Genomic DNA, 20,114 nt, shown 5'->3' on the forward strand with positions numbered 1-20,114 from the left:
GTGCCGGACTTTAAGTTATTACAGAAGGAAAAAAATAAAGTGTTTTTAGAAAGTTGACCGTCCAATTTACCAGATCACAGCAAAGAAAATCCTCGATCAAAATATTATCGCATTAAGTACACACGCCCTCCAATATCAAACTTACCTGTTACGATATTAGAATTGCAAAAAACTTGAAGCTTATTTTCCTGTCTAATCAAACAGGCGACCCCCTGCGGAATTCTTAAACAAATCACCAGTTGCTTATAAATCGCTCAGAACCGTCCGGGTATCTGAGATTTATCCGGGAGCCGGTCCAAGCACAAACTACTGTAAATAGAGATATAAAATCATCTGAAGATAGTACCAACAAAACTAAGAGTTGAGACTGCACATACCCAGCATATATGTGAGTAAATAATATATTGAAATATAATAGGAAATAAACAAGATTGATAAGTCTCCAGACTATAAAACATAAAAAAGGAAGGTTGTAAAAGTTACGTTCTTTAATATTAATTTCAAAAAATTACGTTTACATAAATGCGTGTAAGACCTCGGAATTTATATTCTGTGTTGAACTTCAAATTAGTAACAATTGCATAAATAAAGGTTAAATAAATCGACCAAGAAATATTAATTTCCAAAATAAATAACATTGAATGATATAAATGAATATAAGCTGTCCAATATCGATTTATAAAGTTTAAGCGCGGGTTACACAATAACGACGTTGTTATAAAGACATATCTTTATTTAGCCAAAATAAACAGTTGAATACAAATGCTATAAAATAAAATATAATCTTTCTTCCCAACCGGCGTTGACAAAACTTGACGTTAGTCTGTATCTCAGAGGTAATTAGGTGTTAACAAGATAACCTCTGTATCCTCCATGGTTTGTGGTGCAGGTTCGCTGGGTGTAAACCGCACTTGGCGTAAATTACACACGTAGGTATTTGGCAACTGTTTAAATAGAGGGCGCCTAAATTTGTACCCCTAAGTAGGGGTAATAGAGGAAGTTCGCGGGTCTTACGTAATCGATCCCAACTTGGGTCGCAAACTAAGTTTTTATCTGCTAACTTTACATGTGACCGAATAGATTTATTGACAACTAACTCTGCTTCTCTTTATGTAGAGTTTATGTTCAGTTTTCTTAAATATTCAGCTTTATAATATTTTTAAAGTATAGTAAATAAAACGTACATACTATATGTACGTTAAATATAAAGAATCATAGATTTAAAATTTTAGATATTAATAACAAATCTAAACACCTGAAATTAGATCTACTTTGAAATCGCAATTAACAGTCTATAAACACACAAGAGCCTCATCAATAAAAATTAAATATACATGAATCATGAAATCTCATCGAAAAGCCCAAAGCGGTCATCATTTTCAGTTTACAATGAAAACTAAATAAAAACAAAAACCGCCCCAACGTATACTAATGAAAGTGCGCCGTTAGTCGTCACAGGTGTCGATTACAATACCACTCGACACTCGATATCGATAGAATATTTAATACCCTTTATTGCTGCACTAGCTGGCTATTGTGACTTTTTTTATTTGCACACGCGTCCCGGCAGTATTTTACTAATCGCTTATTTCGTTAAGCTTTTACTCATTCATTTTGCACGTTTTCATAACTTTCTTTTTAATTTGTTTTTTTCTTTTATTTGGTTAATAATACCAGAGATATCTTTAAAACCGGGAGTTTTAATTGTGATTGACTGAAGATATTCATGATGATTGATAATAACAATGATGAGAGACAAAGGTGATGTACGAACACGGTCAAATGGTAGTTTAAAATGCAAAAAATCATTGGAGATTAGAAGTCAATCGTTTGAAATGAAAAAATATTGTTGTTGTTTATTTATAGAAATGTTATATTGTTTGCCCAACCTAAGTAATGTTGATGGCACTACAACAACCATCATGCAATATTCCTCAAAAGAAATTAATGTAACTGAACATCACGGTGACTTCAGATCATTTGTCACCTTGCTTTTATATCACTGTCACGAAGGGATAATAAACAAATAAATTTATTATTTAATAGCATTAGCTTTTTCGGCATCAAATCGTTATCGTTAATCGGTAGCGTGTTATCACACTCGAGACAGATAAAACATGTAGATAAAGTAGAAACATCAAAAATATTGATTTTACTTTCATTCCTACATTTATGTTGTCATTCGTAGCGTGTTTTGGATGTCAAGCGTCGATAATGTAAGTTTTTGTGACTTATGGGAGTAGGTATTTACTTCAATATTGTGTGCCGTGGACGATATTCGGAACGTGACATATATTTTTGTTCTAACTGTTCATTTAAAAATCCAGATGGGGCAAGTTACGAACGAAAAGCTTATCCACGCCATGGCATTTGTATTTTATGGATTTAGATGTCTGTTAGATGAAGTTTTTCAGTCAATAAAATTGATAATTTCTCATCAATTTATATAATAATGTTAGTTACGATCTAATCTTCATTGATAAATATCATGCACTAAGTACGTATTATTGGCATTAATCAAGAAAGTTTACACATGTAATAGAACTGTCACAATATACTAATTTATTAGCTAGCATTTGAGCATCAAAACAGCCAACATTGCCGCAACTCTTCAAGTATAAGCGCAGGAATTAGCGGTGTTATGTCGGGTGTAAGATGATATCAACACTTTAACACACGGATCAAGTTCAACATCAACTCAAATCCACCTGTACCGCAGACTGTTAGTTCAGGGTACTTCCAATTTACTTTGCGTGTAAGTATTTTGCGAGAAATTCCGGTGGAATGTCTATTCTTAGATATAACTCGTAGGCATGTTACCATTTAACTTAGTTGTTAGCTGATATCTATACGTCTGTCGTTGAGAGTAGGAAGTTTATAGCTGGAAACGAGAGGAATTAAATGATTATTTTGAATTAAACGTGTCATTTATTTAAAATATTTGATGCGCGTTGTTAACTTTGTACATAATTTACGATTTACTTGTACATAATTAACAAGATTTGCTTGATCGTCCTTCAAGTTACTCTTTAGATATCAATAGTTAATAGATTAGTGGAAAAAGATTGCTATAACAGTTTAATAATATTTTAATGTTACTATATTTTTACTCTCCGTGTCCGCGAAAGTGTTATTTTCTGGTTAAAAAACTTATTTTCCGTATATGTTTAACTTGAACCACGGAAGGATTTTGCGCTTGCTTGCAATTTTCTTATCGGCAGATTCCAAATGTTTGCTTAGGCCGACGGCCAGTGGTTGCGGCCAATGGCGCCCATACTCGCAAAGGCGATTAACCGCGATTATTGGCTATTAAATTCGCGTAGACGATTAACGTAATTAATCTGTGTGCTTTCCCGAGCAATGTAACTATTGTTTAATTAAGGATGAGTTGCCGTTGATTTTAACTGCGCCGCTGACGTTTAGACAAACAGGCGAACTTTGCGTTTTTCTGCGCACGTTAAAGTTAACGTCAAAGTTGACGGTGCAACCTACCCTAAATTTCGGTCGGTTTAATGGAACGGATTTGCATTGGATTTTACAATTTTAAGTACGGATTCATACAATTCAGGAAGTAGAGTAACAATTTAAAATACTTTTTATTGAGAAAATATTGAATGACATCTTCTGAAAATTGGCTACAGAGCCAATTTCAAATAAACCCTGTCGAGTGAGTCAAACCTTTGTTTCATATTTATTAGTGGTCTGACCGAGTCGCAAAGCCGAATAATAGACACTGCCGTTCAATATCTTGAATTAATCCCGATTCTGCAATTCCACTATACAAATCCGTTTCATTGGAACAGAGGAATTTTCGCACTCAATAGAGAGTAACTGAAAGTACTGCAGCTCTATATCATTGTCCTGCCTCAATACAGCTCGCAACAATAGGTGTAGAATACTTTAATAATAAATCCATATGGAGTTGTTTTTACGAGCGAGGCTCGCGCACCTGTCCGCGGTACAGGCGTGTCGAAAATGTGTGCATAGCCATTACATAGGTAATAATGGCACTTTTATTTTTTGAAAATTATTCACTTTTCTATTTGGTACTTTTTGATTTTTCACTAAAAACGATGAGCTTATTATTTTCTATTTCTATCAAGAAAGTTGTGATAATATCCAGTCAATATTAAAAACTACCTAAATTACTAATACTATTTCCTTTTTGAAGCTAGTATTATTAAATAAAGAACAAATCGTTATATCGGAAAATTGTGTCAAAATGTCCCGTCACTTGGTAATACATGAGAAATTATTTTCTCAAATCAATCGTCTAATTTGTTTGAATAATTAAGCGTAATTCACTTAACAACGTTTGAAAGACGCAATGAAACGCGACAACTCATCCGCGACATTCCCTCCCCTCCCCACCAATTGTACGTGGATCATGACAAGAATTGCTGAATACCTATATCACCTGTGGTCTGTTTACTTAAGGATCTTGCGTATGCCGCCAACGTGTTCTGGGAGACGTCATCATGCAAATTAATTTGGACTTGAAATGCCAGCAGTAAGGCTTCTTATGCCGTTATTTTCAGAGAATTGTTTGACGGTATTGTGACGTAAATTCTTTTAGAATTTGCATTGTTTTTATGAATTTACTTTTGAACATAAAGCTTTAAAGAAAGAGCTCGTATATATTACTATAGCAAACGTCATGTTGAAATTAAATGTAATAATAGCTACTGAGTAACAGAGATGAAACAGTATATTTCATCGACAACTATGGCATTCCCAAATTAATGGTTCAATTATCTTCTATTTAATTAAGTTAGAAAGCTAATAATTCCAAGTCTAGTTCAAACCTGTAGTAATTACTAATCGACGTAATACATCTTTGATATCTTAATCTCGGCGTCCACAGCAAAATCCCTATTGAAATCCTAATCGTCCAATCTCGTCCCTCAAGTTTATGGCCGTCATGGCAGATCTTGTCTGTCAATACTCTTAAGCTTTACTCAATTAATTAGCTGTTATGAAGATCAAAGAGGCAACAGTTACCGCGATAAGTCTGTTCTGTTTAACTAACAAACTTGACAGTTTAAGTTTTCACCCTAGCTAAGAAATATAACACTACAACTTCTGACCATCAATTCTCTATCTTATCTCGCAACAATAGCTCTTTATTATTTTACTCAAAATTTATTAAGTAGTCGTGAAAACAGTTTTCCCTCATAATAGTCAATCGATACCAACATTTATCCAGGAAGGTAAAGTTAATCTGTTCCATTAGCGATCTGTTCTGAATAAATTTATGCGTTCTTTGAAAGGGCCTGAGGTAGGTATGGTTTGATTTAGTTGTAGGATGTTTTAACGCGAAATAACAATAAGTCTTATTCAATAGTAATGTAGTTAGAAAATTTGCGTTATGTGACACAAATTTTTGCTATTATTACCTCTAAATATTAAAAAAAAATAGTAAAAGTCATAAATTATTGATGTGTTCGATTATACAATAATAATTGAATTATATCGATTATGAAACTACTACTATTTGCGTTGAAATATAAAAATAATCGAATAAATTTGATTCGAAAATTAATTCACACGTGGAATAAATTTCACTGAACGCCGAATATATTTTGATATTCCTCAAAAGATTTCTTTGCCGATGTCCTAATTCTATATTTTTTCTAATTAGTTCAATTTCAAAGTCTGATTTTGTGGTATTGCCAGAAATACTTTCTATACTTTTCTTCAAGAAAAAAAATTTATATAATTTTCAAGTACCTATTAAAGTTTTAATTTCTGAATCAATTAACCAATGCACACATACAAAACTGTCCGATTATAAACTTGATTTACCTTCCTTACAAAATATTTAACACGGAACAATAATCATCTGGAATTTTAATTATTCGAATGATACAGTAATAAATACAGTTTCCTAATTAATCAACATGCCTGAAAAATCGGTGAAATTTAGCAATCAGCATGCTATGCTCGTATGCTGATGATTCATTTATTTGCATTGCCAACCGTTTTACAGTTTAAAGCTACCAAAACAATAAAAAATACTATGAATAAATAAATCGAACAACCTACTTTATCTTTTGGTAATTAAATATTACTTTTTTGTTCTAAATCTAACTAATGATCGTGTTATAACTGCCTGATTTTACATTGCTTGGTTTAAAAGTTTAAAATTAGAAAATCACTTGATAAATTTACTAATAGACCATACATTTGAACCCGAAAAACTATAGAAGGTCAGTCTGAAGGTCGAGGATACACAGTTCATGTCAGAAGTCTATGTCCGAATGTACACCATCCTGAGTCGTTTTCAGTGAAATCGTTCTTCCCCGGATATTGGAGCACGTAATCTGCATGTCTCTGACAATTTATCGGACGATGGATGGCCGCCATTATTTCAACCCTTAACCTTCCTTATTAATATCTACATAATTTATTGTAAATTGCATTCGGTTGAGGTGATCGTGCGCGGTCGATGGGATTTTAAAAACCACCCTCTGAAATATGGTTGTAATTATCTGAAGTGACGGGGTTCATGCTTTCTGTATAGGTCGGCCATTTGCTTTCTATGGGTTTAAAGATTCAACTTCAATTTGTGAAATGTTTGTATGTATTCTAGTGGGTGTATAGCCACTTGTTTGTTATAGACAATCAGCATACTTACGTAAATGTTACCAGTATTTATAGATTATATAATTGGGATGGACTAATCATTTTAATAGAATAAATATTAACGATTTGAATGATTTTGATATTTATGATAGTTGGATTTTAAACCAACTACCTAAATATTTCAAGTGGTTGACATAATTGATTAAGTGTGGTTCTCAGAGCGTTTCGACCGCTATGGCCACGCTGTCATTACGATCAGTCAATTTTGTTGAGGCACGAATCATTTCCAAAATTATTTTATCTAGACTTTACCAAGGGAGCTTGGGCGCAAGTAGATCAATAAAGTGTAACATCAAATCATAATTTATTTATAAAAACTTTTTTATAACAAATCATATTTTATTATTTTTATAAAAAAGAATAAATTATGTTTTGATAAAAAATAAGTAATAGAAATGGCTGAATCTCTGAGCGTTTCGACAGATGCGGCCGCGCGTCATTGTCAATTTTTCAAATTTTAACAAAGACAAGAATCAGTTTTTCTATCTGACTTTAAAATCATTAATCTGTACTCAATGTCAAGGTCAATGTCAATTATTCCTTCCTCAAGAAAATTGACGGATCATAACGACAGCGCGGCCGCAGAGGTCGAAACGCACTGAGATACATCCTAATATATATTTTTAGTTAACTAAATTACGAACATTCTATTCCGTAGGTCGAACATTATATAAATTTGCGGAAGATCACCTATACGTACAACGCACTTAAATCCCGTCTAAAAATAATAAAAATAGACTCCCGTATCTAGTGATTTAGAGGCGGATTTGTCGATTGATAGACTCCAGAGAAGTGGCTGGAGATTCTTTACGTCAGGGCTAATCTGCCATAACACGGAAAAAAGACAAAGGTTTTGATTTTATAAGCTTTTATTTAACTTGTTATGTATGTAGTATATGTATGTATTTAGGCTTATGTTTGGTAGAATAAAATTGTATTATTATCATAACCACATAAATCTGATAGAGATCACCTCAATGGTTTATTTCACAGACATATTATTTTGCCACGTGTTGATACAAAATCATGGAATTAGTAGGTACTCCGAGTGTACGTAGGTACACTACGAACAAAGATATTTGTAACTATGGAATTAGTAGTAATTCCATAGTTCAAATATCTTTGTTATTCCTTGAGCTGACAGTTCGATATTCAGAGTACCTACTAATTTTTTTTTTAATTTCGTGGCTCCATCGTTCCCCAAAACGATGATTTTGCCAACGTCAAGGTTGAAATTGACACAAATATAATATGTTATAATATGGAATATAATATGTTATAATAATATTATAAATACGGATCAGTCCATGTACAAGACATATAATTGTCATAAAAAATGTCATTTTTGACAAAAGCTATCATTGTCATCATATGCTTTTGTCAAAAATGACATTTTTGTAAAAAACCTTATTTAGTAGCAAAATACACTCTATTCAGATAGTGTTTTCAAAATCTGACGACGTATTTATTAAACATGCAAGCATTATTTGTCAAGAAACGCTACAAACTCCTAAGTCATTCAAAAAGCCCCAAACAATTTATACGCTTTTGTTTTTTCTAAATTTATACAAGAATAAACACAATATCACTTTTGTGTACAAAAGCGTTGAGAATTGTAATCAAGTTAAAAATATCTTAAAGAAAAAATACGGAAGCGTTACCGTATGCATGAATAACTATTTTCGAATGCAACCGTAAGTGCGTTCCATACACAGTGCGTTGCATACTTGCATGCAACGGCACGCTGCGCGCACGCATGCTGGCGCTTTTCAGAACTGCATTTATGCACCGCGCGCGCTTGTTGCATAATGCATTTAGTGCCATGACCTGGCGCCCTTCCGTTTCCTGTGTATCAAGTGCTGTGTGAGCTTATGTTTTTGTGGTTTTTCGTGTACTTCACAAGTTGTGTGAGGAAGATTTTCCAGTATCAAGGTTTTTGTAAGTATATCTATGATCACTTATTTAATGATCATTATATTCAAGTATATGTAATATTATTATATCGTGTTACTTTAGATCGTGTTACTTTAGATCGTGTTACTTTTTTGCTGTATATTTTCTTCTGTTTGTCCTATTGGTTAATTGGGAGAGAATGCTTTTAACAATATGCGCACGCCGTTTGTTGATAGATATGTTTTTACTTAAATAGTAAAACCTGTCGTTGTAACTCATTTAGTAAAACCTTTCGTTTTTGACAAACTTAATATTCATGTTTAAACAATATTTAAATGTGAAACTTTTATGTGACATCCGTTGAAAAAACGAATTTAAAATTCTCTAAATCCAAATCCCTTTAATTTAATGTATTTTTTTTTATTTGGGGGTACATGATAGAATTTAACATTAAAATGCTTTTATCCCGAAATTCCCTTCGGAGTAGATCCCCGGGGCATAGCGAGTGACATAATTTATATTTAAGCGCGTGGTATCCCTGACCGCCAAGTCTAGCAATTTACATGAGTTGTTACATCCATCCGTCCTCGAGTAAGTACTTAATTCAGGAAACGGATACGCGAGGCGCAAGTGTTCATCACTCGGATAATTTACCGTTCTACTTACCTAGTTAGGATTATCGTGGAACAGTTTATACCAAAATAATAATAATAATTTCGTATTTATATTACAAAGGTTGTAATAAATTTGATTTGAGTTCTGAATATCTTTTATTTTCTATTACAGAAATGCGTTTTAATTTTTATTATTTTCATATCATTATTTTCAATCATGTTTGAGATTTGTTATCAATGTGTTGCTATTAAAAAATTATGAACCATAGTAATTCGTTGTATGGACACATAATTTAATTGCAAATATTCATCTATACAACGAAAATTAAAAGCGTACAATAGAATTTTATTCTTGAGAATAAAATATTATTATATAATTAATTGATTTTATCTACAAATGATATATAAACATAAATCCAAGATAAAACACGAAAAATTTGCCATATATAAGCGTTAATTGCGAAGGAATAATATGAACGACGCAAATCTGTTTTTCTATAAGATCTGAAAGCATTGTTGTATACTAATCTAATTAACCTTAGACACCAGTCCAAATGTGTTAACGGGTGCCTTCGGGGTTAACAAGAAACAGAGGAGATAGAAATTTAACGCTCACCGAATAAAACGTATATTCGATTGGCGCAGGTTCTCATTAATATTCATTCCTCGTGCGTTCGCGGGCCGACTTCGAAAGCTTCTGTTAAATGTCTCGTGTCTGCCAAAACTTACTCGTAATTATCTGTTAACATTCCCAAGTTTGACCCGCGAAAATCTTGCATCGGTGTTCGAGAATCCGGGACCCGCCAGCGGCGCTTTCTCGCCTCTTTTGTAATAATCGCCCTCATGGAGATTTTTAATGAAAAAGATTCTACGCCGTTATTTAGAAAGTTCGTAAAAGGGTTGAGTTTGTTTTGATTTAGTACTGCTCCTTGCTTGATTGTATCCTTCTCCGTGGTTTTGTATCGAATTAGAACTAATTAAAAATTTGCCGGGTCGCTTTTATTTTTGCCAGTTCAGTGACATCGGCCAGGTATTGTTTTCTGAATAAATAAAGGAATTATCGGACATTTTATAATTTAATTTTAACTGTTTTAAATTAATCGGGACGGGTCCACTGAAGTTACTTATCTCGTATGATGCGTAAAAAATGAATCCACGTTCACATCCGACGGCTCTTTTGAAAGACAGCCATTTATTTATCGATGATTCGACCGTGTCCATTGGGCCGCTAATGGTTTTCAAATAAACTCGCCTTGTTAATGGCTCGGAATCTGTATAAAAGCGTAAAATTCTACTAATTGATACATAGCTCCGATTTATAGGCCTTTCCCATCCCATCAGATACAATTTCCGAGTATGATTTATTTAATTTGTATCCAATTTCAAACGAAAAATTAGATACTTCGTAATCACTACAATGACGAATTAATTAAATACAAAATTGATTCATATATTTTAGGTTATTTTGTTAGGTTAGTAAACAAATTATTTGAATTGCTTAAGTCAAAAATAAATTAAGTATATGAAAATAAATCAGATATACGGAAATTTCCATCACAATGGAATAAAAGTTAGAATATCACTGATTCATCGAAATTGTATAAAAGCTGACCTAATCGGCGGGATGATATGCCAATTTTTGTTCATCTGAGGCGGCCGGTCGCGTGCCAAGCGTAATACTACATTAATCAAAACTGACAGTATAATTCGGCCGTTATCGCAAAAGCAAACCTAATGTTTTGATAGATCTGCAAGGTATGTCCCCATATTGATTTTCAATTAATCTTTTGTCCCCTTGCTGCTAGACAGATTCATTTTTCGCGGTGGATTTAAGTGTGTTTTTATTTATTTCCATCTTTCTTGTTTGCCGTGCGGCTGTAGCCGTGTCTCAGCCGTTTGCGGATAAACATTGAAATCGCATCCGTGTTATTCGTTTCTATCGATTCTAATATTTTCCGTATATCCGATGTCAACTCGAAGTTTTCTTCTCCGAGGATCAACAAACTTTGTTTTATTTTTACTTTATCTTAGCGATCAACAAGTGAGTCGCTAGAAAAATTCTACTATGAGAAAAAATCTACATGCCTATTAACATATTTTGTTCCGGAATACCTCTGTGCGTTCAGCGATGACTTATGATTTAAAAACAGACGTCCTAATTTAACATGTTTACAGTTCCTACTTATTTTACCCAGGACAAATGATATTGGTGTTGCCAATAATAAAATACCACAACACGTCTAAGTACAAATTCCTAAATATTTTTGCTTTATTTCAAAGGATAACATTTGTTATAACCCGCAGTTCAGGTTACAAACGTTAACGGAAAAAAAAGATAAAAACATATTTATAGCACTATTACGGGGCTCCTACAATGGCAATGTCAATACCAAAGGACTATTTAGGCCCCGATGGCAGCGGCCAATGGACTGAGAAATCTTTGATACTGTTATAGGTTACTATTTCAAAACGGACCCTCTGAATTTGCACGAGAGCGGATATAACTATTACTGGCTATTTTCAATACGGAAAACTTTAGTAAAAATTGTTTTAGTTTCTAAAAATCTTTAAAGATTTGTTGAACAAGAATGTGACAGATTATATTTTATTTGAAAGCCATCGTTTAGTTATGTTGTACAGTCGAATGCATGAATTGATGATCTTAATCCGATGGTCGGCGAATTTGCAATTGATTTGTATAGGTTGATGAGACACTGACTGTACGAATACTAAACAAAAAAGTGAAATTATAGTTTTTTTTTTTAAATTGAAACGCCATTTAGTCATTCAGTCAGTCACAGAGACTCATTGATATAGTTTTAATAACCAAACAGAATGACATGAAGCACGGACAAAGTAGTTGTAACTGTAATTCTGTAGAAAATTAGTTATTACGATGAAGGATCAAGTCTCTTAATATCAATGTTAATGAGAGTTGCAGTGGCGACACGCTAGCTCCAGGTAACACTCCATTTATCCAGACACATACGTATGTGTGTGTGTACCTAATTACACAGGTTTCAGTGCTTTTACTTTGGTTTGCATATGAAAATTAGTCGCTTTTAGAGCGTTGCTATTTACTGAATGTAATCCCGCACCTGAGTATAAGTGAATAGATTGTGTGTGTTTGTGATTGTGAAGTGATTTTTACTAATACAGAACATGTATTTTTCCATTATTTTCCTTGTCCATAAAAAATATTTATTTATTTATTTCCTATCTACCTGAATTCCAAATAAAATCTCTGTGTGCGTTCTTTGTTTCGTCACTGTAGGATTTTTCGATTCGCGAATATTTTTTATTTACAAGGATGTTTTCATTGCAGTTATCTGTCCACGGGTCGTTTTAAACTGCACCGTTTTTATTGAGTAAATAGAGTAGGGTTTTTCATGGAAAAATACTAGCCGTAGAAGCACCATAGCAAAAAAGTCTGGTATGAAAGCCGTCTGCAGTGGGAAGTCGGAAAAAATCGACATAGATTCGCGCCTGTCCGCTTTATGGTCGATATGTTAATAAACATTCGACGTGCGTCGAATGAATGAGATTACGGTGCCGGCAAAGCTTGGTTTAACGTGCTAACTATATATGAAAGGAATTACGATGGTGGACAGCGTACCAAGTTTTTATTTGAAGATTTTTCTCGCAGTCTTCGTTGATGAATTAGCACGCAAACTAGTAATATTTTTAAAATTAGCCTTTTTTAATTTCTCTTACTGTTGACATTTGGAAGAGTCTCTGTCTAGCAAATGGACAGAATAGGATAATAAAAAGACATAATTCGTAAGTTTGTTACTAACTTATCCGCTTTCTGGTTGGTTAATAAACATTCGACGTGCGATACTCAGAAACGAAATAGAACTTACAGTTACATCTTTTATTTTGTTAGTTATTGCATTTATTTATTACAAGCGCACCGCATACCCTAGGTATGTTTTCAACCCACGTGTGGTTCGTTTATGAGACTTTTACTTTATCTTTAATCGAAACAAGTAGTAATAGAGATCGTTCTTGGGCGACGACGGTTTATTTTTACGTTACATGAGATAATCGCGCTTGTTCCCCATGGGTAAAAAAAGATACTATGAAAGCGGATCTCGTGTTTAACTCTCACACACGGTCCTCAAACAGCAGTTGTAATTTATTTATATCAACTTCGTTAGATAATAAGCTCATTCATGATCCACATCCGAAACAGGAACGAAATACTTCCGAGAGTACTAATTCAATGGTAAAATACGTGATACCACCTAACATAAGATAAATTACTATGATTTCCACGAGTTTAATTTGGTTCTGAATAAATTATACGATATGACACGCGCGTGAATACTCACTAATAACCAGACCAATTATTTTCGTTGCTTACTTATTCATGGAAGCTAGGTAGTACTCGAATTTTACGACAAAAATGTGAGGAGTAGAAAATTATTTCTTGGAACAAAGTCATTTATAAATATGTACGAGCATATTTTTAATTTAGGGTAGTCGTTAATTATGACATTATCTATAAAGATTTTAGAATTTCTTAGGGAACATGTGTATGCGGTTTATTCCTACGGCATCTCTTATTTTTCAGATATATTTACACCAATACACACAGCTCCAGACACGTGTGGTTTACTTCGAACTCGTTGCACTATATAATTATTTATGTTCCTTACAATTCTATTTCTGGATTCAGTTCCTTATTGCTTACGAATACGCGAGAATAGTTCTAGTAAGTATACATAGTTTCTATGCATTGTTTATAACAGTTATAAACTTAAAAAAATACAAGATTATTTATTAAAGTTGTTACTAGACAGAATGCGTTCATTGTTTTATATACCTATACTACTCAATTTCACTACTACAAAATTGCTTGCATAAAAGATAACTCTGGAGATTTCTAGAATTAATTTAAAATTTTCTAAACATACCTTGTGAATAGTCCATAATATCTATGTTACTTTATTAAATTCCCTCCAGCTGGGGCCAGGTAGCGGTAAGGATTCGCTTTATTGCTCAATTTAAAAAATGTTTCACATAATACCCCTGGAAAATAATACACTGAAGACTCACACTGAAATTAAGGGACATAACATATTTTACAGCTTTTGTTTTTTGTTGTAAATAATTTATTACCTGGAAAAGTTTGAAAAGAGCGTAAAACGTAATTTCTTTGAAAGGTTTTTGACGGCAAACGACCAAAAAGTTTATCGGGCGGGCGTAATCCGCCAATCAAAATGTTTCAGGGCGAACTAATTTGCCGTATCGAATCTGTATCGAATACTTTCATGAAACAAAGAAAGTGGTCGAACAAGTTGTCGGGAACATAGCTGAGTTTTTAGAAAAATGACGATTGAACTCTCGGAGTGGTCGTGATCAAAGGACGCCGTCGCCCCGTCTCGGGACAGGAGCCTGCGCCTTAATTCCAACATTTTATTTACCTCAAGAATGTTGACTTTGAAGATGTGAACTAATTCCTAGTTAGCGGAGTTCCGGCCGCTTCCTTCTGATGTTGTTGTTTGATTTAATGAAATTGAACTCTTGGGAACTATTTAGGGTATTGGCGTTGCGGAGATTCGTTTGGTTTGTCATTTTAACTCTATACGACGCAACTTGAGTTAGTACGTGATAGTTTTTTGTCTAAGACGAAGAGTATGTATGTAAAAAAACGTTTCCTACCTCCAAGCAAAAAAAGGTTAAAAACCTTGTGAAATTGTGAGCACAATTCGAAGGTATTAATTGCTGTTTGAACATTATTAAAACATTAGATACAATGTACGTTAATATGAGCGTAACTTCGTTGCTTGTTTCACTTGGAGTTTAGAAGTTCTGACAACGCATTGTCTTGGTATTGTTTAAAGTTTATTAAGTTCGGAACATCGCATGACGTAAGTCGACGTCGGCTACGTAATGAAGCGAACATGAGGTGCTCGGAACTATAGGTTACTTTCTGTGGTCGTTATTTGTCGGTTCGGTCTTTACTGCAACTTCCACTTGTGACTTAGCGAACTTCTACTAGATACTTTACAATTGTGCCAGGTTTTTATGTAGTTGTTAAAACTTTGCATGCGGAGAGCGGTTTGTTTCAATCCGCACGTTTAACTGACGACATATTTGAAAGTGTGATTTATTTGCTATAAATTCAATCACATAACAAATTTTAATTATTTGTTAGGTTTAACGTTTTGTCTCTTTTTTCAAATGAGAATTTTTTCACCAAATATACAGTTTGTCCAGGTCTTATAAGTAGCATTGACTTACTTTATTTATTTATATTTCTTTCTTTTTATATCTGGCATTATGTATTAATGTTTCCGTGATTTAGTCTAGAAATATTTAGTGTGAACCTGCGCAAAATCAAGCATGCGTTAATAATTTCTAAGAAAAAAGTTTTTTTGAACCGCAATTCAATTGCTTAATTCAGCTAATTTGTATTTCCAACAATTTGTTACATTATTACTTCCAAAAGTTTTTCTGAAGTTGTAAAATAGCTTTCATCTTTACGTGTACTGTCACTTTAATTTTCCTAAAGTAAACAAGTAATTAGTAAAAAGTTTGTTGAGTTTTGTTTAAGACTGACATCGCAAAATACCACGTACAAAGATAGAGCTTCATATTCTACAGTCAATACTAGTACAAACTTGCAAGCCAAGTGATCCGTGCGTTATTAATTTTCCAACATAACTTTTTTTAGAATCTCATAAAAGCTTAAGTTGTTGTTGATTATTTTGAATTAGAATACTGCTTTGAATGCTGAGTGAAAGATATCAAAAAAGAAATATTTGAAGTTCTTTTATTATTAGTCCAAAAATAGTGACTTCATCGAAATTTATTTTCTTTTGCCAAAACATGATGCCTAGTGTGCCTCTGTCATTTATGGAACATCTAAGGGATTATTTTCGTATATTCAACGTTTTGTGCCTTTGCAAAGTTTTAGTTTAAACAGACACTGCATTAACTTATGATCAGCCCGGGGCCACACAACTGCACTCAACCAAATTCATCTAAACTTAGAGAAAACCTTGCTTATCTTCTGAGTAATTTGTGTGTATACGGCGTATGATAACTTAAGCTCTGAAACACTAAACTATTTTGTTAATAAATTAACATTTTTGCTTTATAGAGATCGGCGTATTTGTTGTTTATAATCGAATTAATAAAATATATGTTCGTAATTTTTATTTTATTATATCTATTTACAATAGATGAGCTAAGTTTAATTTACTCAATTTAAATGATAAAAAAAAATAAAACATCAAAGTACGTAATAGTGAAGTAAGCACTCTCGATTTGCTTGTCAAGTGCGTCCAATAGCTCAATAAAAAACGTAATAAATAAAAAATAATAATTACAATGTTATCATTGGGATGTACTGTTTACCTTAACCTTACCGCCAGTACATGTACTTGTATGATTCACTAAACTTGGCCCGTGCTCGGCCGAGCGCGAAATTTGGTGCCACTTGACGCCAAGGCTTCCCAAATCGCAGGGTAAGCACCCGGGAAGGGCACTGAGATAGAATCTAGGGACATGTGAACTGAACAAATTTTATCATATAATGAATTATTCTAATGGAGAACTTGTGGAAGTATCTCATTAACAAAAACTGTAAAACAACGAAATAAAACGTTGTCTTGAAGCAGAATCTACTTTTATAACTCTTCTTGTGTAATGATCAACTCTTTGGCTTTCAATCTGCACGCCACAAAATATTCATAATAAAGTATTTTTGTTGTTATTAATTTTGGTCACCTTTGAGATAAATTTCCTCTCAATACCCAAACTTCCGTCGCTGATTCAGTGATATTGGTATCCGAAACGACTGTCGATTGTTCGCTTCCACGCAGCCGCACAATGATGATTTAATTTGATTCGGGAAATATATTCAAGAAAAATAATTCTTTATTCATAACGTTTTATACGGTATTGGCTGTGTCAACGTCAATACGTCTGACTGCGTGTGATCCAGTGAGCTTGGCTTCCGCTCGGCGTAGCGCAAAATAGGACGCCACTTGTCGCCGCCTCCACCTACAGGGTGTGTTTGTATTACCTGTTCGAATTATGAATGCATTTCTTATAGTCACACATTAAAGGAATATTCGAATAAAGAAATATGTATGTACCTATACCATATGTATGGCCGGTAACAAACTATATTAAATTTAAAAATATATTAGTCTCTTTCTAAAGCGTATAAATATAAAACATTTAACAATGGGATTTTAGGTGACATAATAAAAGGGGAATTTCCTATGGGAGCGGTAATAAAGAATATAAATATAATAATCTATCCGTCCATATGTATGCTTAGATATTTATATGTACTCGGTTTTTTGTGGGGATATTTTTTATACAAAGTGTGATTTCCAGATAAAGTTTAGGTGTATAATCCATAATGATTTTACCCGAGCGAAGCAGGGACGGGCCGCTAAATCACGGCTGATTGACCTATTTAACTAGATTAATAAGAACTTCAGTTTTTAATCGGTAGTCGCCATTTTTATTTACATGAAATAATACAATTTATGTAGCATATATTATAAAAATATATGCTACCACATTTATTTAGTTGGATAAAATTTCCATGAATATTTTTATTACATTTTATAATTGAGACGGGGAATTGAATAACATTTTTTTAGTTTTTCAAACAATTTGCGAGTGGACTGAAATTTAATTGAGTTGGTATTTTTTCCATATATTTTTTTTTTTCTTTATCTAGTGTTTGGACGTAGAAAACTTTAGAATGTATTTTTACCCTAATGACATAAATAAATAGATTGATTGTTTATTTAGGTCAGTTTGAATAATTTAAACATTTCCTACTACAGATGAAATAACACGAAAACTTCTTTTGTGTCTCGTAAAATGTCCGTCAAAGGGTTATACAAACAATTGTGACCACTAAACACTGCATTTCTGTGCATCAATGATAACACTGCGGATATGGAATTATTAATAGCGCCTCTATTATCCTCCTTTGTGTCATAAACGGCTATTAACCGAAAATCATTTTGTGCCGAACCGTGCGGAGTCTGTTTTGATAGATTTTCATCTCGGAAATTGTTGCCGGCCGGGTTTGTATGCGGTTTTGTGCAAATAGGAAATATTAAATTAGTGCCAATAATGTTTTGGTTTGGGATAACTGACAATGATAATGAAAATGGTGGATATTGTTATCAATTTCTATGGGCACAATTGAATATTGTTTATGTATGTCATTTAAATATTGTCTTACCTCTTATGGTGCTAAAAAGTACATAAGAAACGCTGCTGTTTTATGCAATTTATAGTAATAAATACATTGTTTGCGATTATATCAGTATCGCAATAACAATGGTTTGACTGTACAATCATTAACATTACAGATAGACATTGACCTTATATACTTATTTATTTATATCGAAATACTCTAAGTATTATTTCATCGAAACTTAATCGTATCGGCATATACATATTCACACAGCAGAGCGATTCTATTCAAATTCCGCTTAATTACTGTGGACATCTTGAAGATTGGAGCTAAAGACATTGTGGAGCGAGTGAAGTTCGTGACGATGGAAACTAGGAGATATGAATGATATGTTTTATTTACAAGTTTTTTATGAATATCGTTACTTCTTAAATATGTTAGTAAAAGCCAAATTCACAGTGTAGATTCATTCACATTACTTATAAAATTTTGTATTTTATGATTTAAATACATACAGTATGTATGTGGCAATACATGCACATTGTACACTTGACTGTTGTTTAATTATACAGTACACATCACATCTTTATCTGACACGGGGCAGACAGAGCCATGAGTTCCGCTTGGCTTATTGGGTTGGTATCCCATCGTCTAATAATTGTTTAACATTTTTTACACAACTTGACACAAAGATAAAGATAGTAAATCAAGTACAAGGAAGGCAATCAAAGATCACGCTCTTCCACGTGATCATAAATTTAGCTATTTCAGTAACTTTCCATCACTAAAACGTAGTTAAGATCTCCAAATGCCATTCCATATCTCGCTACGTCTATGATCTGAAATGCGGACACGACTCGTCTATTTGCATGACTAACCGCCTAAGCTGTCTCAGACTCGTGGTCAACAATGGGAACGTTTAGCAATTCGCCTCGTAACGAAGTTAGCGCGGATTGCCCGTCCTCACCCCCAACTAACCCCTAAAACAAGATCCCGACCTCCTTCGATGATGAATTTATGCATAACGCGTTTGATGTATGATATTTCATTCACTTAGCATAGGATTTAATGAAGACTGCGGTATTGAAAATGTTTAATAGCGCATTGCTCGTTGTTCAGTGGAGTTTATTGCTTTGCAGTTTATGATAACGGGAGGTCAATGATTATGTGATCTTATTTTTTTTGCGTACAGGGAATTATTTGCGAATTTTTGAAAAACATTTTTACATATGTGTTATTAGCATTCAAAGAAATGTACGTATAACAACAGCTGCCATTTTCTTAACTCTTAAAAATTAATTCGTCAACCATTGGAACTCAGTATGAAAAATATAAAATGCTACAGGTCCGAAGCCGAGACTTCGCACGGGTAATACCCTAATAAAGAAGTAGTTTTTGTTACTGACGGTTTTGTCTGTCTCTGTGCCAATAGGTTCAATAGATGATAATTTTATAGGTGTTTAAAAAGTTACTCTGTGTATTAAATTATATTTGCTCATATTTTATATTTTATTTCCAGGTGAGTGAAACTTCACTAATTGAGTGCAGCAACGGGCGTTACACGGCGTCCGAAACGGTGAGTCTAACATCATCCTACTAATATTATAAATGCGATAGTTTGTGATGTGTGATGTATTTGTGTATGTTTGTTACTCTTTCACGCAAAATATACGGGACTGATTGTTATGAAATTTGGTACATGGGTCGAATATGACATAGGGAATTTTTATCCCGAAATTTCCACGGGAATGAAGCCCCGGGGCGCAGCTACTTATACATAA

At 33.5% G+C, this 20,114-nt stretch overlaps 1 protein-coding gene across 11 annotated transcripts in view; it reads left to right on the forward strand.

The window, feature by feature from the left end:
* heph (hephaestus) overlaps nucleotides 1-20,114 on the forward strand; it is a 359,023-nt gene that overhangs the window by 207,884 nt on the left and 131,025 nt on the right. For 5 of the 11 annotated variants that reach the window (XM_053746140.2, XM_053746141.2, XM_053746145.2 and 2 more), the window contains one exon: nucleotides 19,853-19,909. The exons of 5 other annotated variants lie outside the window; for them this stretch is intronic. Coding sequence is in view for 2 of the 6 variants with exons in the window: in XM_053746132.2 (XP_053602107.1) it covers nucleotides 19,853-19,909 (57 nt within the window). In the remaining 4 variants the exon portion in view is untranslated. Of the gene's footprint in view, nucleotides 1-8,493; nucleotides 8,584-19,852; nucleotides 19,910-20,114 lie in introns of those variants that run through there. One more of the 11 variants, XM_053746142.2, reaches the window with a different exon arrangement.

The sequence above is a fragment of the Plodia interpunctella genome, chromosome 6 (assembly GCF_027563975.2).
Source record: "Plodia interpunctella isolate USDA-ARS_2022_Savannah chromosome 6, ilPloInte3.2, whole genome shotgun sequence".
NCBI classification, from domain to species: Eukaryota; Metazoa; Arthropoda; class Insecta; order Lepidoptera; family Pyralidae; genus Plodia; species Plodia interpunctella.